At 42.4% G+C, this 25,734-nt stretch overlaps 1 protein-coding gene across 9 annotated transcripts in view; it reads left to right on the top strand.

Moving 5' to 3' along the window:
• The window catches only part of ARVCF (ARVCF delta catenin family member), a 245,730-nt gene extending 222,821 nt beyond the window's left edge, over positions 1-22,909 (top strand). For 8 of the 9 annotated variants that reach the window (XM_054288896.1, XM_054288897.1, XM_054288901.1 and 5 more), the window contains 9 exons: positions 3,811-3,938; positions 4,866-5,016; positions 6,361-6,553; positions 7,712-7,823; positions 8,437-8,527; positions 9,593-9,646; positions 14,247-14,338; positions 16,234-16,347; positions 17,729-22,909. In XM_054288896.1, coding sequence (XP_054144871.1) covers positions 3,811-3,938; positions 4,866-5,016; positions 6,361-6,553; positions 7,712-7,823; positions 8,437-8,527; positions 9,593-9,646; positions 14,247-14,338; positions 16,234-16,335 — 923 coding nt within the window. In that variant the 3' untranslated portion in view covers positions 16,336-16,347; positions 17,729-22,909. The remainder of the gene's footprint in view (positions 1-3,810; positions 3,939-4,865; positions 5,017-6,360; positions 6,554-7,711; positions 7,824-8,436; positions 8,528-9,592; positions 9,647-14,246; positions 14,339-16,233; positions 16,348-17,728) is intronic. The other variant, XM_054288902.1, reaches the window with a different exon arrangement.
• The last annotated feature ends 2,825 nt before the right edge of the window (positions 22,910-25,734 follow it).

Raw genomic sequence — 25,734 nt, 5'->3', positions numbered from 1 at the left:
GTTAGCTGAGGGAATGCTCACACACTGCAAAAGGTCTGATGCTCACAGTGACATGACTGTCCAAGGCATTTCTCTGAAAGCCAAAAGCTAATACAGTGAACTTGTTTACTTTGCTTTCTGCAGTGAAAGAAGCAATAAATTACTTATCTCCATGCTTTTCCAGGAGGAAACAGTGCAGATTGCAATTCAGCACAAATCCATAACCAATGGAAAAATCTCATTTATTTCAGGAAGATTATCTTTCTAAGAACAGTGCTAAATCTGGGCTATAATTAAAACAGCTTTTTAAAGAAAAAAGAAAAACAATGGATGTTTTTATCGTTTGATGTATTCTCTATCACTAATGACCCTCTTTTCTCATTCCTTCTATCCATTTTTAAATGGGTGTAAGGAGTTAACTGTATTTTTCATAAAAGTATCATTACCTGAAAAAATAATTAAGATGATCTTGAAATTAAGGAAATCAGTTTTGAAAAGAAGCAAGTGCTTAATGGAGGTGAGACCAGCTGTGCTTCCCAGGAACGTGCGTGAAGCGCTTCATGGAAAAACGTACAAGGCCTCCATGCAACACTGGTAGGAAATTCATAATAATTCAGACAAATTGCATCCTATAAATAGCAGAGCTGGATTCATTAGGACAGGAGGCAGATGGAGAAAATCTAAAACTTGTTTGTTTCTTTTTAAGGCACTATAATGCCTATGAAAAGTGTCAGCTTGCTGTCAGAGAGGGAAAACCCTCCAGTGCAGCAGCAACTTTCTCGTTATTAGTTTTTCATCCCTGCTAATGAGCAGCCTCCGTGAGGGGCATTCTTGGTTCTCCTGCTGCTTTTCCCTGGCATAGCCAGGCTGACCCAGAAGAGCTGCAGTGCTGGGAGAGGAGCAGGGGAGGCAGGAGGGAGGACAGAGCTGTGGGTAGTGTGTAGCACTCACTGGCACTGTTTGAGACAGGTGCCAATAGGGCAGAGGCATAAATGTAGTTGAAAAGGGGGAGGGGGTAGAGTGAGGTGGGAATCATCCACCACCTGCTAAGGAGTTATGCCCCAAAGCAGGAAGGTACTGGTGGTTGGTAGAGAAAATGCTGTGCATTATTGAAGAGAGAAGGTGAAGGCATTTTTGAGATGCTCTTACAGTAGTAAGTAGGAAAAAGGAGAGGCTTTCATGCATGGAGAGAGGTAATGACAGAGAACGGGTGAGAGGTGCGTGACTGGAATGCAGCTGTGGCCACAGGAGGGGAGCAGAGGGGAGGAGGTTGGAGCGTCTCAGCACTCACACACAGCAAGGTGCTGAGGAAGGACGTGTGTCCAGTCAAAAAGGAGTGTACAGACTGACAGGAAGAGCACATCACAGACTGCATTTAAATAACAGGACAGAGTAACAGTGTGGGGCTGTTTCCAAGTGTGACGAAATTACAACTGGGTACTTCTAAACAGAAGACTGGCTGAACGATTGCATCCTGTTGAACCACAGGCAAGTCTGAGCTCAGATACAGAAGCAGAAAATGTTCTGTATGAATATTATCTGTTAATGAACCTGCCTTCATCTCTTCTGCTGATCTGATTTACATTTCAGCAAAGCTTCCTTAAAAGATAACAGTGTCAAAATTCCAGTAGGCTATCCTAAGAGATTTTTAAGTATTAGTGTTCAGGAAAGGAACACCAGGCGCTTATCAGCAGTGTTTTTTCTTGAGAAGTTCTTAGGTTGCCAATTCACCTTGTGAAGTGGCAGGGGAAAAGGGTGATATGAAGGTTGTATTGGAGTCAGATAATCACAGACTTATTCAAGGAATGGAGAAAAGCTGTACAACTGTTCATGCTTCATGGCTTAAGTAATGGTAGTTTTTCCTCAGCACTCAATATAGAGGGCAATGATCCCAGTGCAAGGGGAGGACACTTGAGAAGAGCAAAGTCAGTGGTATGGATTGGCAGGATGCCTTTGGGGTTGCCATCTGTTGTGTTTGCATGTATCCCTAGGGTGTCATGTGGAGCAGGCAAGTGGTGGCATTGAAAGGAGACACGGCCGTGGAGCAGGTTCAGTGTCCGGTCACTGGAGAAGGGCCCGGGCGTGCTGGGATGCACACAAGAGGCTGAGCATGGAAAGTATGAACCAGTACATGGATCCTCATGGATCCTCGTGCATAGATCACATTTTTGGAATGGAACAAACCTTGGCTGATGGTGTTTGCTTGCTTTCAGTGGGATGAGTACCTGCTGTACAGCCAGGGGGTTAACACAGCTTGTGTTCATAGACAGTGTTAGAGGGCTGTGAGTTCTGAGGTCTTGACTCAAAAAGCCACAGAGCCATATGAAGGATGTGGAGAAATACTTTCATTTAAAATCAAGGCTCTTATTTCAGGAAGCCTTTAGCAACAGGGAAGAAAAAATATATCTCCACTGGATAGGACAGCATTGCTCGAAGATGTCTAAAATATGATAGTCTGTGATGCGTGTATGGGAGATGGGTGATTTTGAAAAGAAAGTGCTGAAGAGAGAAAGTGATTTGTGTTTGGAGGTTTCCTGTCTTACCAGTGGAAAACTTGCTTTGAATTATGCTATAATTCTAGGACAGCATCTTGTTATGTGAAGAACATTATTTTCATGCGTACAAATAATAAAAATTATTTTGCTCAAAACAAGCTTGAAATTGCCTCTTTGCCCAGGCTTCTTCACACCTTTATGCTTTCTTTGATGTCATGTTTTTCTCGAAATCCTCTCCTAGGTAATGCTTGCTGCATTACCTAATGCTTACTTACTGCAAACATCCCAAAGGCCACCAGAGCAGCTACAATGACTGCAGATGAGTCACGTTGACCAGAGCTTGCTTGTGCCCTTGTGCACTCACCAAGGCAGTTTAGGGATTTAAGTTTTTTTGTTCACATAACCTGAACAGCACTTTGAGATGGTTTGTCTGGCCAGTCCTTTAAGCAGATGCTTGGCGTACTCTGCCCTTATTGATGCAGTGTGTCATGCTACACTTAGTGAAAGAAGATAGATAAAAATTGCTACAAATTGTTCAGCAATTTCGAGTGATAGCGTTCTTGCCTAAGATCCTTTTAAGGTGGGTAGATGCATAAATACTAATCCTATGGATGAGGAAGTCAAAACAGGATGGTACTGACAGTTACTCAGCATCACAAAAGGAAATCCTTGGCAGAGCTCTCATTCCTGTCATGCTGAAACGGCACAGCTGATACAGTGACTCTGGGGATCTGCAGTGAACAGATGTGGCTGTCACAGTCTCCCAGAGTGGGACAATGCTGGCGTATTTCTGTGCTGAATATCTGAACTAGAGTCAGTGTTCCTCCTTGCCACTCACATTTGGGGGTGCTGGTCACTTTGACATCCTGCCCCTTCCTTCTGTCCCCTGGGTGTGTGCAGGGCGTGGCTGACAGGATGGTTTAGCTCACTCTGTTTGGTCCTGCTCTTTGTGTCTCTAAAAGTATTGAGAGATATTTGAACAAGGACAGGAGTGCAAGGTGAATTTGCAGCCCAGTCCAGAGATGCAAAGTAGTAATTGTCACAGGCAAAAATTGTCCCTTGTCACCACCTGCGTTCTGGGCAGTTCATAGCATAGCACAGATTGCAGAAAGAACTGTCAACCTTAAGACAATTGTCAGGCTTTATTGACAACCTTAAGGTGTTGGTGTCTCCACCATTTTCAGCAATTGTGGATAGAATGTCTTGGACATGACAGAAGCTCTTCCTTCTGTGTTGTCACAGCTTTCGGTTGTTCTCTTAGATAGGGGTATGTGTTTGTTTATACATGGTGTTCTCTGCTTCTCTTGCTTCTGTTCTCCTCTTGCCCCGCCTGCAGGCTTTGAATTATTGTACCAGCCAGATGTGGTCCGACTGTACCTCTCCATCCTCACTGAAAGTCAGAACTTCAACACTCTGGAAGCTGCAGCAGGAGCTTTGCAGAACCTCAGTGCTGGCAACTGGACGGTGAGTGCAGTCTTCAGTCTTTTTTTGTTTCCTTTGTGTAAATAAAGAATAAGGGGATGTCCCATTGTAGGTGCACTGTTACTTTGTACATTTTTATCTCCTTTAAAAATGAAGGAAGTGGGAATGTTAAGGAAATTAGTTTAATTTGCTTATTGAACACATTTTGCATCTTCTGGGCTGGTGATGTTTACATAGCAGAACTATGCTCAGTGCCACCACTTCAGGCACTTAAGCACTGCTTTGTCCATTCAGAAAAGCCTGGTATTAGATAGTTGTGTTCTGAATACTTAACTTGTTGGATTGACAGTTTGCTGAGGAAACTGCACTCCAGAGTGTCCCCTAATACCCTCTGTGAAGCATCCCCAGCGCTAATCAGGCAGTTCTCGCAAAGATTTGCCTGATTACTTCTAGAACCGCTCAGCAAAGTGGGACTGATAGCAGCCTGAGGGTTGGCAGGGTGGTGTTTCATGGCTGCCTGCCAGCTTATTTTAAATAATACAGGTTTGTTTGAAAAACAATCATGAAACAGAATAAAACCATGAAATTGGAGGAGGAGGAAGATAACAGATGCTTTAGATGCTTTAGTGTTTCCTCCAAGTGACCTCTTTTTTCCTAATCCAGAGGGATGTGTTTTCACACCGAGGTGTGTTCAGAACAGATGCTGGCAGATGATGCTTCTTCCTTCTGTTCCTGCCCTCTTTCCCCAGAAGCCGTAGGATGAACTCATACACCCTTTCTTCCTTGGTTCTTGGTGAACTTGAATGAAGGTTGAAGGCAATGGGATAAATCAGCACGCACAACCTAACTGGTCTTTGCAGAGAAAAAATGAGTTACGGCACTGAAGGAAATGCCAGGGGCAAGGGAAGAGCAGGTGTATGAACTCACAGTACTTGATGTTGTTTCTTTTCCCTTGTGTGTCCTGGTCAGTGGTCCACGTACATCCGTGCGACGGTGCGGAAGGAGAGGGGGCTGCCGGTGCTCGTGGAGCTGCTCCAGTCCGACTCAGACAAGGTTGTGAGGGCTGTGTCCATCGCCCTGAGAAACCTTTCCATGGATCGCCGCAATAAAGATCTCATAGGTATCTTCTGAACTTCTCTAACCAGCCTGGGAGCTTGGAGACCCTTGAGACCTGAGGTTTTGTCCCTTGTGTTGAGGATTTGTTCTCTCTGCAGTTTCCATCCATGCTCTCTGGGATTGCACTGTATCCGCCACATGGGGAGCTGTCAGCTCAGAATGTATTTCCAGCCCACTCAAACAAGCTGTGGCTTGAGGGAGATCTCTAACTTGGGAGAACCATTAAGTGTACTTTTTTGCAGGAGAGGAGTGTGTGTAGAATGTGCAGAGGGCTGGATGGGATAAGAGGTTTCTTGTCTTTTCCTTAGCTCTGGTTGTTATGGGACTTGTGCTCATAGATGTTGCTCCTTAGGCCTGCCTGGTACTCCAGTTAGAGTGGGAGTCTGGCCTTTGTTGTGCTGAGCTAACCTGGGGAAGTGCAGGGAGCTCTAAAGTTGTACCTTTGGTTTTTTGCTTCATCCTTCCTTTCACATCCTTTTGCCTGGTGGGTACTTGTAGAAGCTGGACACTAAGCAACTTAATATTCTTCAAGTTGGTGTTCAGCACTGCTGTAGCTCCTATCCAAAGTGGTAAATAACATTCATCTGCCCATAAGCAGGAATCTTGAAAGATTCAGCTGAGATGAGTTTTTTCCTCTAGATGACTTCTGTATTTAACTAAGGTATTTGTTTAAACTCTAGCTTTGTCAGGCCAGGAAATACTGGTGACATGTTTAGGGCCATCATGGCAATTGCAAGGTGGGATTCTACCTTAATATGTCAGCTTCTCATTTTAATAGTTCAGAGGTGTAGCCAGGCAAATGGTACAGATGGATACCTGGGAATGATAAAGTCCAGATTCCCTGGTTTTTTTCTCAAGTACTATACATGGAGAAGGCTAGCTGCACCCAGGAGGAAACGCTCTCTTACCTTTGTTGGAGAAGGTTAATGAATGCATGGCTGCCCACCTTGCCCCAGAAGGCCTATTACAGGGCTAAGTTGAGTAAACCATGTGCGTGTATTAGCATGAATACCTGGCATTAGCCACTACTGGATGCTTTTTTGCCTCAGGCTTTGCAAAATATGATAGATGTTGGCTGTAAAAGTCTCAGTAAAAATGCCTTTTTTCTCTCCTCAATAACTTTCAGAATCCATGATGAAGGACTTTGTCTTAGCTTTATCAGCTGTCAATCACCTTGAAATAATGAATGAATGATAAATACTCTGTGAAGTTACAGTCTTGTGGTTTAAAACACATGCATTATAAGGAGTTTCTTCAATATAGCAAACACCATTGACTTCTATCATTCAGGTTGGGAAGCTGAAATGATTATTAGGGCTGCCTAATGGTATCTCTTCCCCTTATCTAGGTAGTTATGCCATGGGTGAGCTGGTAAGAAATTTGCCCAGCAGGCAGCAGAGATCTGCAAAGAACCTGGAAGAGGACACTGTGGTTGCAGTGTTGAATACCATCCATGAAATCATTACTGACAGCTCAGAAAATGCAAGGTCTCTGATCCAGACACAGGGCATTCAGAAGCTGGTAGCTATCAGCAAGTCAAGGTAAGTGACAGTTGAAAGCAAAAGGCATAAGAACTCCTTGCAAACATGAAAATGTCACTATGAACAGCAGCTTTTGCTTTGTGAAAGTATTGGAGCATCCCAACCTTTCCGAGCTGTAATTTCAGCAGTTAATATAAACAAAGTAAAGCCAGCCAGCACCTTTAAATGTACTTGATGAAAAAGGTTAATTGATGAGTCACTTCAGTCGTGTTAAGACGTGCTCTCTCCTTGTCAGAATCATCTTCGCACCATATATACACTTAGCAGGCAGCATTTGCAGTGAAACCATGATCTTTGGTTTTAGTTTGGAAAGCCTTTTTTCTGTGGCAGTGTTCCACTGCTGGAATGCCAGTGATGAAATCTGTTTCTTTTAAGTGAAATGGTTAATGATGTGTGGTAATTGTTCTGGCCAAAGGGCTGCTGGTGGTGATTTAAGTGACAAATTTTCTTCCATTTAAGAACTCTGTTCTGACAGCTGTAGGGGAAACTTTGTTTCGTGTAGTTCATGTCATAGTTCATTGTAGGTGTGTTTGCTGCAGACTTCTGGGAGGGTGGCTGAAGTAGCCTTCTTGGGTTATATTGTTACTAAATATGAGAGCCACCAAAAATCTACACCTGTTCTATATTATAAAAGGTGTCTGTGTACTGACTTAGTAAGGAGTAGATAAAATTTCATTTTCGATTTAAAAACAGCTTACTTTTTTTTGCTGACCGAAATTACTGTGTAAGGTATTTTAAACCATGGAGCAACTTCATTGAATTGTGATGAATAGGTGTACATTGGGATGGAGGTTTGAAAAGCAGCTGAGAACATTTTTTTTGGTTTGGGTTTTTTTTTTTCCTGAATAAATCCAGGCAGAATGGAATGTGTCTGTTCTTTGTTAATGACAGCTACAAGACAAAAGTGTCATCAGGGCTTCTGACCTGACCTGACAGTGCTTGTCCAGCAATACCTGTGAAAACACAGAAATGTGCAAAATTCATAACATTTCAATTTCTGGTTTTGTCAGCAAATACCTATAGATATTAGGAAGTCACTGAATGATTTCACATATATCCCATTAGTTACAGGTTCAAATAATAGCTGTGTGGAGTATTAACATACAAGTAGTTGGACATTGCTTGATACTTAAACTGTCATTTTATCTTGCAAATCAGCCAGTCTCCCAGAGAAACAAAAGCAGCATCTCACATTCTTCAGATGATCTGGAGCTATAAAGAACTACGAAATGCCCTTCAGAAGGATGGGTGGAACAAGTCACACTTTCAGGTAAAGATCTTAAATAGGTTCTGGAAGTGCCTGAGTGGAGATGTCCTTACTTAGGCCACCCTTGCAGTCTGTAGATCTTCGTTTTCACTTCTGTTCTTCCAGTTGAGAGCACAGTGGATTGTACCCTACTCAGTAACACCATCCTGCATAGAGGTCTGGCTGTGCTTTGGTGTGGTCTGTGGAATGCAGCTTGTTAGGTTTGGAGAGTTTGCCTTCCTGTACAGCCCAAATGCCCCGATTTACTGGTGGAAGAATTAGTATGTCTTGTCTTAGTTGTGTCTCCTTTGAAACATTCTGTACAGCAGCCTAGGGCAGCCACCTCTGCTTGACATGCAGCCTCCTCACCTTTTCTTGTGGAAGGCTTTTGCTTCTTTCACAGGGCAGCAGTACTGCCATGGAGAAACAGGGAGAAAACTCCATCAAATTGATGTGAAAATAAAAAATATTCTGTATTATCAGTATTATTATATTCCGTATTAAAAGTTCCGTATTATCAACAGAAGGGGGGCTTAAGTGCATTCCATAATCTCTCTCCGTGCTGTTGGTTCATTTATTTGTATTGTTCAGTTTCCATGAGTAGCAATTTGGTGTTTATGTGCTTTTTCTCTTGTAGTCTGTTTCTGCAGCTCCAAAGGGCTCCAAAGGTACTGCGGGCAGGTCTGGCTATGATGACAGCACTTTGCCTCTGGTGGATAAAAGTCAAGGTCAGTTCTTCTCTGTATCGCTTGTCATATAGTGCTGTACTGTTTTTCTGGATTTGCTGTTACTGTGTTACAGCACAAGGGGGTAAAAATGAATTATTCCTGTGTGCTTTTTACCCCACAGTCTCAAAATAATCAGTCCCTATTACCTGGAGATGGATAGAATTTCTTTCCTTATAAAATGCACACTGCTGATACTGTTTTCTCAACTTGGATGCAGTGCTATCAGTTTAATCTTCCTGCAAGTGGGGTTGACCTTACCCCTACTCTGTACTGGAGTCTTTGCATTTTTTAAATAAATGTGCCCATTTTGGCATAGCCTCTTCCTCTACCATGCAGGATTTTTTTATTGGAGAGGAGTTTATTCAAGCTCCAACTAATCCTATCTGTGCTTTTTCATGAGGCACAGCCACACCAACACCAGTGTAGCACCAGCTTTGATTTCACCATGATTGCTGTGTGTCTGAGCCTGGCTCTGGTTGCTAAGAGCAGGATTTGCCTGGTGCACTTTCTCTGGTTTAACTGCAGGCTACTGCAGAAACAACAACCCCACACTGCCCTGCCTGTTTCCACCTTCCCTGTCTTTGATCAAACCTGGCACATGATGGAGACTGAGGATGATTTGGATCAGCTTGCTGATGTGACAAGAAACTTCTTTTCTTTGTGGATTAGTTTTCTGTTGGCTCAGCAGATGCTGGATTGGCTGGTGTGCCATGAGAAGCTGCACCCTGACTTATTTTCCTTCTCTTTTACTCTGGAGAGACCAAAGAGAAGCTTGTTAATTGTGGTAGGTAGTCCAAAGCAGAACTGTGGTTTCTGTTTGAGAGAGAACGCCCTGTATTACAGTGCCAAAGCAGAAAATACATGGATTACATGTGCTCTCTGAAGAATTTGATTCAGACTTCCCTTTCTGAATGGATAACAATGGAATAGTTCGGGAATTTTTTTTACAATAATCTCTGCATTCAGTACTTTATCAACCTCTCTGGTTTTGTGGCTAATTCGGAACTACCAGGTTTTGAGAAAAGCAAATATACCTCAAGTTGTTCCAATGCTTCTGTTTTCTAGATAATGAGAAGTCTGGGAGTCGTGATATGATACCTATGGATGAACTTGGCCCAGGTAAATTCAGTCATAGATCAAACTCTCTGTCTGTTCCAATAGAGCACACTGTCACTCACAGGAAAGTTCAGCTATTTCTCTAGGAGATATTATTTCAGATGGATAAAGCTGACATTTAAAACAAAACATTACCTCACAAAATATTGGTCATCGTCTTTTTTTTTTTGATTTGTATACATGTAGAGTGTCACACTAATTTCCCCCACTACTTCATGCATATATTGGAGGTACACTGACCCAGCTTTCATTCTGCTCTTTGGTCCCTGAGGCAGCTGCATTCCCTATTACAGATCTGGAAGTCTCCAGGATTCTGAAAGAAAGAGTTGAAAATTTACTTCAATGTATTGCTTGTATTTAAATCTGTTCTGCCTATTTTTTTGTAGGTAAAACCAAAAATAGGTTAGTGTGTGTGATATTCATGACTCTACTTTCCATTTACCTGCATCTAAATGAGCCTGGCTTTTCCTCTAGACTGAGAAGAGCCACTGACTGTCAGTGATGTGCTTTGAGACTGATAAGCTCTGTAGTGTTAAACTTGTAGGGCTTTTTTCCTTTACCAAGGTAGATAAAGGTGCTGTGTGGTGTCTTGAGAATTTGCACCTATTTAAATGCAGCTGTATGAATGCCTCCAGATCTATAGTTACTGCTATTAGTAACTGTGATTGAATAAAATAGCAAGTTATAGCCAAAAAAAGCCAAGCATGTTCAGAAAGTAAAAGAACAGGTATTATATATTACCTGTATACAGGTATATAATACCTTTTGTATTCTTGGAAAAATGAGATGCCATCTGCCATGAATCAACTGTCCATATGTATTTTGCTTTAGGGAACACTGAAACATTTGTTCTCACAATGGAAGAAAATCTCTTCATAGAGGATTGCCTGGCAGGAATAGCTGTGTGCTGGCAGGTGCTGCAGAATGGGCAGTGCTGATTGTTTATAGTCTCAGTATTAATTGTTGCCTTATGCTCTCAGGAGTTACTGGTACAGCCCTGAGTACAAAACAAAATGCAAATTTACAGCATATGTACGGCATCAGGCAGATTCTCTGGGCCATGCTGTTCTCCAGTCTTTTTATCACCTTTAGAAGATGAGATCTGTCAAATTTTCCTGATTCCAGCTCTTCAGTGCTTTTTACTTTCAATATGACTATGACTTTAGTCTCTTTTCAGCTGACCTCTGAAATAGCACAACTTCATTTATCCAGTTTACTATCCTTAATTCCAGGGAACTGGAATAACAACATTTCATCTCTTTTCTTCAGGCTCTTCCAAATGCTGCATGTTTTTTGTCTTATGGACATATTAATATGAGAAGGCTGCTCTAGACTATATTTTCAGATTTTAACTTCATAGTGGACTGTTGTGTTCTGGAGTTTTTGCCAGTCTTTTTCCACTCTGGAATGAACTGGTCCTTCCAGCCCAGTGTTCATCCCCTGCAGAGTACATCCATACAGGACTGATGGTTCCAGAACATCCCCACCTGTCTGTCCCTCCTCTGTGGGTTCTTCTCAGTCTTTAGGCTGTCCTGGTGCCTGGGCCTGTCCTGTTAACCCACATGGGCTCTGCTTCAAGATCACAAAAAGAAAATTGCTGGTGCAGCTTCTTTGCTAATGCTGTAGGGGCTATCCTTCTCAACAGAGGAAATCACTTGGCTGTCATTGGTGAGGGAGGCAGAAGGATCCGTTCCCCATCAGCCAGCAGTACTAGAGCAGTCAGGTCCCTGCTGTCTGGGGCAGTGGAACAGCCTGGGTAGGGTGTGGATGTGCTGGGAGACAGAAGAAACCCCATATTACGAGTCACCATGGGATGATCAGGTCTGTCAGGTGTCCCCACTCCAGGCAGGCTGCAGAGCAGCAGTGCCACTGTCACTGTGTGCCTGGGGCCCTGGCCCAAGCTCTCTGCAGAGGCAGCAGAATGGTGATCTCCAGTCTGTGCCAAATCCTCCAGAACTCTGTGTGTGCTTTAGTCAACCTGCAGGCACTCAGACAGGAGCACTTGGGGAGTGAAATTGTTCAGACCAGATACACAGAGTTCAAATGCCACTGTCCTCCATGCCCATCTTCAGGCATGACTTTTCCTTTCTCCTCCTTCTCTTTGATGGGTTTAGAGGTTTGATCTTTTGTAAGTTGAAAGCTGTGTGAGGGCACAAATGGACTGACACTGGCAGGCATGTATTTGGTCCTGTAATCTGTGATGACATAAAAATGTTGCTGTAGAGTGAGGGGGAGATAGAGAAGCAATAGAGACGACTACAAGTAGGATGCTGAGAGAGAGAAATAAACAAGCCAAGGATGGGACATTGCTCTATTCACCAAAGTAACTTTTGTCTATACAAGGGATTGTATTAAGTCAAAGTAATGTACTTATACCTTGGAGCAGCAAGATATGCATAGATCTTTATGCCACAGAAGCAGTTTATTCTGATTGTCTCTTCAAATGAATCTGAAATATGGGAGAAGCAGTTTTCTAACTGCAGATTTCCATCTTCCTTGCAGAGCTGTGGTTCTCAGGGCAGCGAGGTATTTCTTCTCTAATGCAGCCTCTTTCAATTTCTCATTTTATTTGATCAAATCATGAACTTCCTATCTCTGCTGCTGCTTATCTTGACAGAGGCATAGAACAGTGTGTGGATTTTGGACATGTGACCTGTGAGTGCCAGTCTGTGTACAGGCCAGGGGCCTCCAGGACAAAATGCAAAATGTGTTGGAGTTCAGATGCAAAGGGCAAAGTTCTTGAGTGTTCTGTGTTGTCAGATTACTGCCAGTGCAAAAATGGGATTTTCCTCTTGCTGATGTGTCCTGGCTAAGTATGGGAGTTTTCATTTTTTCATATTATTAAATATCTGTTTTGGTTTTTTATTTTTTATTATTATAGTTTACTAATGACCTTGCTCCCTGGGAATTATCACAGCTGCCATCAGCTTCACTTAGTGGCTGTTGCTTTCTGGGGGTAGTTCAAAGGTTTCCATTGTGTCTTGGCAAGTCCTTTTGGAAGTATTTGTCGATCATCCATGATGATGCCACTATAAAATGCAAAGTGATCCATTACATCCTTGTGAGTTACCATGAGATTGTAAAAAGCTACCACCCAGATGCTGCAAGTTTAATTTTCTGTTTTTCCATCACTGAATACATACTTTTGTGAAGTATTTTGTCCTAACTAGATGATGAATCTGTAGATTAGGACATAGCCTACAAGCAATGTTCATGCCTGTCATTTGAAAGAGAATTATCGGTTGTGCGTTCCCCATGAGTGCTGGCTGGGTAGCTGGGTGCAGCTGGTTTTTTTCTTTTTTTGTTCAAAAGGAATAGCTAAGAATGTCAGGCATCTTGATTGTCAACAAGTAATTGTAAGTTTAATGCTGTGTAGCAAATCATGCTTTATGATCTGTGAACTACATGTATAACTCCAAAATTCCGTAGTTATTTTTGGTCAGCATGGTTAAATCATCTTTTACTGCCCTTGATGTCAAAAATGTATCCTGCTTCAGGTGTTTGTTTGCTGGTCTGTGTGCACTTGGGTTTGAGGCATACAGAACACTGCAGCTTTTCTCAGTTTAACCTGACTCTGTGTGCAGTTGTCATGTGGGCAAACAGTGCCACGAGAAGCCCACAAATACATCACTCACTTTTCCTTAATGGCCTGTTACAGGCAAGTAACAAACGGAGAGAGAGGCATTTTGATAGTTTATGTAAAACTTTTTGTAGTATTCTAAAAACACAGTTTGTCAGGACAAGAAAACATTAATGATCCCTCAATTTCACAGGGGAAAACAAAAGCCTACAGGGAGGTATAAATTTGGGTGTTGTTTACTCCAGATTACAATGCTGTCAGAGCAGGCAAGGATCTATTTGTCACTGATAATGAGGGAAATTTGATGCATCACAAAAATAAATTAAGTTTTGCATTGTCTGACAATGATTCAAAGCAAAGGTTCTGAAATAATTACAGCCATTTCTTTATAGAACTCTCTCACAGTTTTCTTCCTTGTCTTCATCATGCTTTCATGCTGTTCCTTAGTTGTCAGGAGAAAAGGCACCAACAGGTGCTGCTTTGCAATGAAAGACAGCCCAAGCACAGCAGGGATTGCATTGAGATTTCTTCCAACTCGACAGGCCCTTTTTCTCAGTGCTATGACGGGGACTCTTCCAAATTATTGTCATGTCCTGCTAGTAGTCAGGCTCAGGAAAAGTGGTAACAGGCTGCAGAGCATTCAGAGAATGAACACAGCCAATTAATCAGGCTGCTAAGCAAGGAATGCAGGATTTGGGCTGAATTTGGAGCTCATTAGCCACAGGGCATGAGATGACAACTTGCTGCTTTCCTTGGGCACACTAAAAAGTGCAGCAGGCTGGGATGAAAACAGTGCTGCTTGCTAATGAGTTGCCAGCATCTGGCAGTGCTATAAAAAGAAGGCTTCTCTGTTTGTTTTTAGCTAGTAAAAATGAAATTTCAGAGCTGGAGCACATGAGAAGCAGGCTGCCGGCATCTTTGGGTTGTGGTGGTTTGTTTTCCTTGCTAAAGAATTCTGCTTGCATCAGCTCTTTTTCTGCTCTTGTTTTTGCTTCATGCCTGACTATTGTGTTTTCTCCTCAGATGGATATTCCACCATCGACCACCGAGACAAGGAGCGCAAGTACAAGAGCAGTGATAACACAGGAGATGCTTCCGAGAAGGAACCTTTAAAAGTGAGCTCCCCTTCCTGCTGAGGGTAGTTAGTGCCTTGGGAGGAAAGGAGTCCAGTGTCCTCAGCCAGAAACACAGGGCAGTCACTCACCAGGGGGCTGTGTAAAGGGCCTTCTTTTATTTCACATAAAGGCATTCTTTTGTAATTTAGCACTTGGCTAACTAGAAATAAAAACAAAATGTTGCTTTCCAGTGCAGCAACAAGTGCAGGTACTTGCTCCTGTACTCTTGTAAATGGATGAGGTTGTGAAGATAGGAAGTGTTTGTTCTGTTACCCTTGTCCAGGCAGCATTCCCTGGCCCTGAGCTGTGTAACTGTGCTCAGACTTTGTTTTGACAAGTCTCTTCAGGTTGTCATGCTGCTTTATTGTCTTCATCATGAGAAATAGGTGTGATCTTGTGTGTCCATGTCCAGCAGTGTGGTGAATAGGACTCATTTCTGCAGCACTCATTCACAGTCCTGATGGTGGACCGTGGCCCTGGGCCAGGGAGATTGAGAGCAAAGAAGAGACATGCACAGTTCTCTGTGTGTCTTCTAAATACAAATTTAGACTACTTTCTAAATGAAAATAATTCTTACTTTACAAGACTTTTTGTATTATGGGCTGTGTGCAAGTGTGGCTCAGTAGGCTCTGTGTAATTTCTGTTGCACTTCTGTACCTTTTCAGAGTAAAAAGTCTGTGAATGTAAAAATGCTGTGGCCACCAGTTCTCCCTGGCCTTAATACAAGCTTGGGTTTTCCCTTGGGGGAGTAATTTCAAGAAGGAAAATGAGGATTCATTGAAATAAGAGTCAGTGGTAGGAGACGCTATTGCTAGTCTGCAGAAGGCTGTCCTTAATAACCTTCAGCACATTGTTGATAAAACCAGAAAATCCAGGTGATTTATGTTGATGGGAAGCAGTTAAACTTCAGTCAACTGAAAGACAAACCCACCATCGATGAACAGGGAAATAAAAAAATGGGATTTGGAGAAAAATACTTCCATAGATGGTAAACTAGGAAAACTGCACCAACTTGTCTGTTTTAACTTGCCTAGTCAGGCATTTCCTGCTGTGTTCTGCCTTTCCAAGAAGGTACACCCTGGAGAGTGGCTTCAATCTGCCTGGACTTTTTTTAAGCTGATTACTGAAGTCCTACAATGTGTCCCTCTCCTCCAGTTGGCAAGAGATGGTCCTGCTTGAGCCAGTATCAGTCAAATAAACTTCCTAGTTCCCTCATCACAGTTCTAGTACAGTTTTGCAAGGATGCAGCAGGAATGGATGCAGTAAGTTATATAAGAATGTTGATCAATAGGAGCTTGGCAAAAAATATCTCTTTAAGGAAAATAGGATAAGATAGGAAAATTAACAAGTACTTGTTATTTTTTCTACTCAAAATTCATTAACGTGGTCCAATGCAACCCTCAAAATCACATCAAGCAACCCTAACTCCAGTGTATGACCAAAGTGAAGGACAACCAGAGTTCAGGAGGTGCTGCTTTGCTTTTATGAGAAAGAGAGAAAAAACATTTCACCTCAACAGTGTGTGACCCATAGCCTGTGCTGCCTCTTGGTTCTGAGCACCTGGGGGTAGCCTGAATCCAGGCTGGTGGGCACAGCCCTGCCCTCACCTGGGCACAGCTGAGCAGCTGCAGCTCTTCCTCTCTGTGCTGCCAGACAGAAATGTGGCTGTGGGGGTTGTGGCTCGTGAGCTGTGTGCAAGCTCAAGGGAGGCTGGGAATCCAGGGCAGTGTGGCCTTTTGGCTGTTGCAAATGCTTTTGTCAGTATTGTGCCTTTGCTGATCTTGTTTCTTTCTCTACCACTAATTTTCCCTTGTGCTACTTTAAGCTGACTTGTTTGGTGGTTTTGTTTGATTAATCCGCTCTGTTTTGCTTTAACTCCTCACCCTGTGCTGCAGAATGACACAAATAGGAAAAACATTAACAGGAGTAACAGGGCTTCGGTGAATCTGGTGGATGCCCGTGACATTAAACCCCAGCCTGTTGACTCCTGGGTCTAATTTGCATGCATGGTAGGTCCTTTTAATGGTAATTGGGGCTAGTGAATAACTTTCTCTTGTGCATGGTCTGTATAGCTGTGGGATCTCTTCAAATCTAACTGCTAACTTACAGATAGATGAAAGTGCATTTGGAAGAAAAAAAAAAAGTGGTGTTTATACTATTCAGTGTATCTTTAATGAAATGCAATAAAACACCACAGTTTGATTAAAAATAACCTGTCAAATAACCAGGCAGAAAATTAATATTGTGAATGATTAGTTGTCAGCTGAAATGTGAAATATTTCTGCTGTTAGGCCATGGGAATGAATTTGAGTATTGTGTTCCTGCTTCCAACCATTTTTCTCCCTCAATGCTCATTATAAGGATTAGCCTGAGACTTAAGAAAAAACATATCTTTGACTATTTTTGGATGTCCCCTAAGGTTCCCACGAATTACAGCAGGAAAGCTGCTGACTGTACATGAGTTACTTTACAAGGAGAGATGATTTTGGTTACACAATAAATAGTGACCCACAACTCCCACTTTCCATTTTCTTTTTTTTTTTTTTTTAATTGTGTGTCACTAAAGAAAGGTGCCTTTTTGTTGTGTTCTAGTTGTGTGCCTTTGCCATGTGCCAAGTTCCTCAGTAATGTTACCAGCCTTTCTTTGCTCCTGCCACTGCTAATCTGTGTCCTGCTGTCTTGCTCGAGTCACCCCGGTGATACCTTCTGGCACTCCGTCAGAGGATGCTGTGTTTGGAACAGCAGGTGGTGTGCCCCTGGCTATGACTAAAGGAAAATTTCAGTGACTGTCACGAAGGCACTGAGCAACTTTCCCATCAGAATGGGCAAGAGACTTTAAAGGCCCAAATTCCAAACCATGAGCTGTCATTCACCCACATAATTCTACATGGAAATCCCTTTCATTAGTGGGAGAGAAAGCTCCTCTCTGTTTCTGGGTGGTGGTGCTGGATATTTTTTTCCCTCCTTCCTTTCAGTCTAATAGAAATGCAAGGTGTTAGCAGATGGTTTCTGTTTCTGGTTGGAAGCACCTGCCCAGAGAAGGCTTTCAGCATTTTGAGGTGCTGTCACAGAGCAGATCCTGGCACCACTGGCCTCCCACGGCTGCTCAGTGCTGCATGATCAGCCATGGTGACTCAGGCACGGGGTAGCATCAATGTGCCTCTGGTGCCTGCTTCATTCCTGCACTCTGCTCTGAGCAATGAAGCCCTACAGGTAGGGTCCTGACTTTGAAAAATTAAGTTTGTGCTTGTTTTTCCCAGACATGCCCATCAAAGAGCCCATGTGTTGGCATAGGTTGGCATTTCCAGTCACTGTCCTCCCACAAGGTGATGGAGATCACCAAGGCCATGCTAATGACTGGTATTAATCAGTTCTGACTTTATTTTGCAGGGCTAAAGTCCAACCACATTTTTTTTAATTGAGGGGGGAGAAACAAACATTGAATCGACCCAGAGGATCTCATCAGTCACCACTGCCATTCAGACTGGGAGGGCTGCAGGTCCCAGGAGGGCGTGGGGAGCGAACCCACCCGAGTGCCATCGCCCGGAGCACGATGCCTTACAGCGAGACACTCTGCTGCTTAACTCCCTGACATTCCCACCAGAGACAGCCATCGCCTTCCCCTCCCTCCCTCCCACTCCTGCAAGAAGAAAAGCAAGAAAAGAGAATCCAAGCTTCCATGTAGCTGGCTGCGTTCTTAGGTGACTCTTACGTGTGGATGGTGCCAAGTTGGAGAAGCGCACATCATGGGGCAGCTTCACAGCGAGACGGGAACTGCGGCGTGTTTGAAATGATACCGTAGGTGTAGCCATGAGGAGAATAGCACTTTTCTGGTTTGGGGTTCATGGTTCTGGTTTTTGTTTTGGGGGATTTCTTTTGAACTGTGACTCTTAACGTTTTTGAAGGCTTTCTGAAAAATGTTTAGGTTTTCTTTATTATTCCCACAGAAGGTGCAGGAATGTTGAGTGGGTTTATTGGATTTCAATGAAGGGAGAAAATGCAGAACAAAAACTATTAAACGCTAGTTAAATGAACTGGAGAGTGGATGACAAAATTGATGCAAGCTGTATAATCTGCTTTTAGAGTAAGCTATATCAATCACAGTGCTATATTATCATTATAATCTGGTGTACAATACTTCTGCCTTTTGAATTCTGTAATGTCTCTGTTTTTATTTCTACATATTGAAAAGCAGTTTATGGAAGGTTTCAGTGTCCCTGGTTCAGAAATATGTGCTGGGAAATAGAGTTGGCTGGCTTTTTATTTTCATGTTCTCAAAGATTGCAATAAGGAGCTTTTACATGTTAAATGTATCATTGTTGCATTGATGATGATGAACTACTTTTGCCATAGCTGTTAAGACATTGAAGGAAATGGGAGCTTTTTTGTAGGATGTCTCATTTTGAACACACTATAAATTTGAGATGGGTCTGTCACTTACATTTGATAAATTTTTCAGTGTTGGATCCATGTTTGATTTGGGCTAAAGATCCTGATGAAAAATGCCACAAAGGGAACTGGTTTGGCATTTTAAAATCATTGTCATGGTTTCTGTGTTCCTTTGCTTTTGAGATTGCATATTTCTCGTGGTGTGAAAATCACCTGTGTGCAGCAGCTCTCCTCCAGGATGCCAAGGCCTGCCTTCTGTAGGGGAATGTTTACCTCAAGAAAATGTACTCTGCAAATGTGGTATCTGGAAATGCCGGGGACTAAATGATTTCAGATCACTGATTTTCTCCAGGCATTGGTCAAGGGAGGGCAGCAGATGAGAATAGGAAGCAAATGTCTCAGCATTAGCATTGAGAGGACTTTTGCTGATTTTACTTGGTTGCCATTGTTCTTTGATTGCCACATTTAGTTTTAAACAAGCTCCTAAAAACGGTGTGACTGGAAAGCACATCCTTGAGTCTAGCAAACATCATTTGCGGTTTTCAGTGCCTGCCGTTCCTTTTGTAACTAAAAAGGGGAAGTATCCAACAATCTCGCCTCCCCCAAAATATTACTGTAATAGTAACCATTACATTTTTTGTAAAAAAAAATTTAAAAAAACTTTAAAAAAAGGCAAGTACCAAGAGCTTTGTATCTTCTTGAGTATATTAAAAATTTGACATGAATACATATATATAAATGAATAAAAAAGTCTATATATCTATATATATATATTGTTGTGCAGAGAATAGGTTAACAAAACCATGTAAAGTAGTTTGCAGGAGAGGGAAGCATTTGTTGATTCAGGGAAAAAGACTGATGCCAGAAGCTGTCAGTGATTTGGATGATACGTGTGCTGCTTCGCACCCTCCCTTTTGACCCTCATCTTCCACATACGTTGCAGTGTCACTTCTGGATCCTGGGGAAGGTGAAGTTGCTTGGAGCAAATCAACATAGCAAAGATTTGTTATTTCACCTGCATGAGAGTCCTATTGGGCCAAAGATGCTCAGCGGATCAAGGGAAGCAAAGAGAGGCACCTGTGACTATCTGTGTCGGGGCAGTGTCTCTCTGTGTAGACATAAAGTGTGGCCATGAAACCAGATGCATCGTCTGACTGTATATTATATCAATGGTGCTCTTTTCATACTTGTTCTGCCAATACGCGGAGACCCTTTTAACCAAGCTACACAGAAGAGTTTTATATCACTTTTGGTTATGTACTTGGTGTATTCTTTTTGTATATGAAAGGATTTTTTTAAAAACGTTCAGTAATTAGCAATGGAACCTGCTTTGTAGCTGACTAGAACAGTGTAAGAGAAGGGCCATGCTGTCAGTCTGTCCCTGATCTACTTCAAATCATATATTTACCAAAGGAGTCTGAGAAAAAGTTCACTTAAAATAAAGACCTGACTGTTGAAAGGAGTCTCTGCTAAGACTTTGTGGTTTAGTTATTGTGCAGATATTTCAAAGCCAGCAAGAAGTTATCAGAGAAAACCGCAGGAGGGAGCAAGTGAAGTGACTGGGGCCAATTATGGTCATGACTTCCAATCCTAGATATCCCATGGCTCTTATTGGGACACTACAGGGACACTCAGAATCTGGGTTGGAGTCCACGTTCATTTGTGTCATTAATGGGCTAAAAATACTAAGGATATTGGAGAAGCAGATTCAGACCCCATCTCACTTCTCCCAAAAGTCTTTTTTTTTATTTACACTGCACCCTGAACTGTCCCTATCAGGTTAAATGGCACTGGCTGCCCAGGTCATCGTAGCAAACTGTTCTTTGTTTTCCTGGGGGTGTTACAGCAGCCACCAGAGTTGTGAGCTGACAGCATGGTTTATTGCTGCAGAAAATCAGAGGATGGTGTGTCAAGAAGTTGGATACCAAGTTGATGGGCCAAGGCTTCCCCTGGGAATCACACATCAAACCCCTACCCTTCCCATGCCTTACATTGACAACTAATTCCCAAGTATGTAGCAATAACCCATCCTCAACACTACTGTGGGGGTTTTTCTTCTTGACAAACTAACTGTTATTTGGATGATGAGGAAAGAAAACAGATTGGGGGATGACTTGTATGTGAAACTATCACCTTGTATTATCAGCCCACCTGCTGAGGTCCAAAGCAGGGTACTTTGAACCAGGTCTGATGATTTAATGTCCTTTTTGTCGGTGGCCAGGGGCTCACTGGTGGGATGTGTGCCCACCCCTGCCCTCACTTCTCCCCTTGTTGGCTCAAGTGTGACTGGCTGTTGGAGCTGTTCTGGAATGTGGGTGTATGAACCCGTAATTGTTGTATTTTGGCAGCAGGGACTGTATGTAAAGAAGGGAAAGTGGCAGTGTGTGTTGACTAATGCTGCAGTAGGGTCTAGAGTCTCCTGCTAAAAGGCAGGCACTGCTTTTTAGGGCTCAGGTTTGTGACCTCCTCTTTTACTGTTGACTCCACTGTGAAAACAGGAGGGAATCTGCCTGCAAGGGGCTGGGATAGAAGAGATTTCTACCTGCAGAAATCGTAGTGGGAGGGATGGTTGTGGAAGGAAGTGATGGTGTTACAAGACTCCTGCTGAAGAGGAGGAGGAAATTTGATGGCCCAGTCAGGGCTGAGGTAACACAGGGGAGAGGGAGACTTCTGACAGCATGTGATTACTGTAGAACCTTCTTCCTAGAAGTTGGCTCGCATATCTCCCAGGCATTTTCATTGAACAAACACTCTGTGCCAACTCCCCTGGAGAAGCATCAAGTAAGTGTGCAGCAGTTGTGCTTTATGGTTCCCAGGTCAGTCAGTGTGTCTGTGGAATCCAAGGAGGAGAGCAAAAGGCAAGGCTGTAGGACATTTGGGTTCTGTTGTGGATTTAAGTAGCAGTATAGCCATACATACAACTCTAGGTGTGTTGTCAGCTTGAAATGCTCCCTAGGGAACAGCTTGGGCAGCCATAGGTCCCAATCTTCAGTATCTTCTGTTCTGGCATAACTGCTGCCTATCCCAGATCTGTTCTCACATGCTCAGACCTGGTTCTGAATGTGCTTCTATCAGGAAAGCAAATCTGGTCTCTGTTGCCAAGATGCCCCTGGGACTAGGAACTGACTTGCTGTCAGGACACATGAAGAAAGCCAGGGGTGGCATGTCTGTTACAGCAGTTTCCTAAGTTGGTGCCAGCTCTGAGGAGCAGTTTCAGTAATGCTTTCTAGCAGGAAAGCCTTGTGCTAGGCAAAGCAGTTTTCACTCCTAGAGCAGTTTCATGAGACTGAAGGTGGTGAGTTACCTTCTGTTACCTGCCTTAAGCTTGAGCATGGCCTCAGCTACCTGTGAGAGAGGTGCACATGTCAAACCCTCTAGCAAGCAAAGCTTCAGAAGCCAAATGGGCACATAAGAGTGGTTATGGCCTCATCTGCTGAGCCACTGCTGGCTCAGTGAAACCTACAATGTGCCAATACTTTCAGCCAGCAGGTTTGTGCTGTTGGGGTGGAGTTTTTGAAGGTGTTTATATAGGTGTAGTTTTTTTGCAAAATTTCTTTTATGATACCCCTAAAATCTGGTGTTTCCTTATCTTTGACAGAAAAAAATCTCTGATTTACTGATACAGTAACTAACCTAGTGCATTTAAGGGGAAGATATTATGAGCCTTTGTTTTCTGTTTAAAGTTTGACATCAGGGTAGGATGATCTGAAGTCCAAGGTGAGGAGGAAGATGGTGCAGATACTACAAGGCCTGCCAATCTGGTTCTTACTGTTCAGAAAAAAACAAAATAAGTAGACTAAGAAGCTTACTGGTAATTAGTAGCTAATGTGTTTGTAACTATCATGTGCCTTAAAATTTTCATGGTAGGAGAATTTAAAAAAGTCAACAATGTGTTTTCTGTAATAACTGCTCAACATTCTCTCTGTAGATTAGACTGGTGGGATTTTGCATTGTATTTACACTGTACTATAAACTGAAACACTTAGAATGGTTTGATTTTACAAGTATGGAGAGGAAAAAAGGTGGATTATGCTTTTCATAGAACAAATATTACCATGACAGAATGTATTATTATTATGATAGGATCTTTCCATAATGCAGACAAGTAGAATGCTTGTTAGAAACCAGGTATGTAGGATAACAGTTTGGTGTGTTTTCAATAAACCATGCCTGGAAAGAATACATGTGCCATTGGTTATCTTTTTGTTACATCAGGTATCTCAAATACTCTTTGGCTTTTGCAGCAGCAGTTTTCTGTGGCAGGGGATTATTCAACCCTAGCTCAGGTCAATACTCTGTGTTAGCAAAAGGTCAGTGGTAATGAGAGGCAATTGAAATATCCTATAAATGAGTAAAGCTGAACATTTTTGACTCATTGCCATATGTTGGAGTTGTAGCATGACCCTGGACTGTAGATGATGGAGTTTTTTGGGTTTTTTTTAATATACAGACATATTTCTGTGGGAAAAACATCTGCATCACTGCTCAAGGGCCAGCATGTCTGTCAGCACAGAACTTGCTGATATCTTTTCCATTTGGAAAGTTACTAACCTTCCTCAACTAAGTCATAAAATCTGTGTAACTTTACAAAGATTGCACATTTCTGAAATGTGTGTAAGAAAACCAAATTGTAGTAATGTATGAGGTTTCGCTGACACAAGAAATTGTGACTTTGAAGATGTGCCAAATAACTTACATTTGGTACTGTGGAATGGAAGAAAATCTAGATAATGAAGAGTCACCCATATAAGGTAACTGCCAGTTACCAAGAGATATTCATTCTCTTGAGGACTGTCTCATCTGTGTTTGTGAGATCAGTGACTGGCACACCTAAACACACCATATTCACTACCGTGCCTTTATGAAGCACGACAAAACCCGATTAATCTCCACAGAATGTTCTGCAAGGTCTTAGAAAATGGAGGTCAGTTTTTCTGAGTGAAAGATTGATGAATCATTGCCAGTAACAGAGTTTGCCATAGGAGAATTCCTGATTGTACCATTCATAGCACTGTAAGGTTACATTTACATGCAAATGTTAGCAAACAGAGCTTGGAAGGTCATCTCCAGCTTACCTTCCCTCCTTATTTCAGATGTTTTAAATGCATCCCCAGGTGTTTTGTAAAATCATCTCTGGATCTGTTCTTGCAGCTGGAGGATTCAGTTTCACAAGTGCTGTGATAAGCTGTGGGCTCCTGGACTTAGCATCCTGCAGCTCGGTGTCATCGTTCTTCCACTGCAGTGAGGAACCTTATTTCCCTTTGTGGGTGCACTAATATGGCAATGAATAGCAGATGCTGTAGGTAAGGTACTGAGCTAAAACAAACATGTTGTTTTTACAACTGACATTTTATAGCTGTCAAAATTACTTCATTTCCAGCTTATCAGAGGTTGGGCAAACAGATGTGGTGAGTCCTGCAGGTGAAAGGTTAATCTGGTAACAGTGGGCAAGAAATATCACAGCCCTCATCTGTTTCAGGTTTCAGCAGTGTCTTGGGGTAATATTCTGTCCTCAGGGGTCCCCTCCCCAGTGTCTTTCTTTAAAGGTCTCTTAAGCACAGCAGTGGCAGGATCTTGTTCTGGTACAAGCTGATGGGGGGGTCTTTTGAAACAGGAAGGTGCTTTATAATGTCATTAACTGAGCTGTAGAGACAAAGGCAAAGACTGAAACTCTGGTGCTCTGTTCAGTGTGTGTGTGTGCACAGCAATCATAGCTGTTATTTGTAAGGTACCTTATAACTGATTCCTGATGGACTGCTCAGCCAAGTAAGGACACATCACTGCCCTGCTGGTGTCACCTTGGGTGGGAGAGTTGGGATCTCAGTGGTTTCTCTCTTCTTGTTGCTCTTGTAGAGGTTTCTGTATGTTCCCTTCACTGCATTTAATTTGACTCATTGCTCAGAATTCTCCAGTGAGCTGCTTTTCACTTCTTCATGCCAGTGGGAGGAGGCAGTGGCTCCTGTACCCTGCTCTGTATTCAGACAAGTAAATTCTGATGGAAGGATCACTTCCATGAGTGCTGTTATGCAAAAGTCAGTAGTGCTATGTTTGACTACCTCTTAAATCCTCCTCCTTTCTTGAACAATATTTTGAAAGACAGTATCATGTCCCTTTGAGTTAACAAAGAGGCTCTGGCAGAAACCAGACCTCACTCTCATGCACTGCCTGAATCACTAAGACAAGCTAGACAGTAACTGTCATCTGGAGAATAGGTGTAAATTATCAGTATTTGGTGAGATCAGCCATTTCTGACATGAGCTGTGAGAATTTGCAAAGATGTGTGTTTCTTGCTTCAGGGGAGTTCTTCCCCTTGGGAGCTTTCTATCAGTGGTCCACTCTCCTTAAACACATGCTCCATATGCACCATTCCATACACAGTTTGTGCAAGCATAGGTTGTGTCTTCTAACTGCAATAGGCTGATGTTGCAGTAACACCCAGTAGGTTTTTAAAATATGTTCAAATTAGAAGATCCACTGTCTGCCTTTTCCTTCTCCCAGAATTCAAAGTGTGACTTTATTTTGAAAGGTGCCTCTTTTCCCTGGGATATTCCACATTTATGTGTCAGTGACTCCAGATCATATTTGCTCAACTGACCAAAAGCCTTTTTTCTAATTGTCAGTCATGCAAACTAAGTCTGGCTTTTTTCTTTTCATCCCTTGCCACCAATAATTAAGAGCATTTCAAAAATGTAGTGAAGTGGAAAATTTTTTTGAACATATGGAATTCTGCAAATATTCTGATGGAACATATATTGTGTTTATTTTCACAGTTTGCCATGTTGGAGATGCTTTCTAATGAAGTAAAATACCTTTTTATGCTAAAAGATGGCTGTTATATTTGCCATATGTATTACAAATACATTATTCACTACTGCATCTTTTGAAATATCCATTCTACAGGTTCCCACCTTTCCTAATCTTCTTGACAGTCTCTTGAACAGTAATTTTGGCCATTATTCTGATCCTCTCTTGTAAAGTGCAGAAGAATCTACCTGTTTACTCTTACT

Source organism: Melozone crissalis, unplaced genomic scaffold, assembly GCF_028551555.1.
Source record: "Melozone crissalis strain CALT ecotype California unplaced genomic scaffold, PUWL_Pcris_2 ptg000063l_1, whole genome shotgun sequence".
NCBI lineage: Eukaryota > Metazoa > Chordata > Aves > Passeriformes > Passerellidae > Melozone > Melozone crissalis.
The sequence above is the reverse complement of the archived record's forward strand: the minus strand, read 5'-3'. Positions and strand labels throughout refer to the sequence as shown.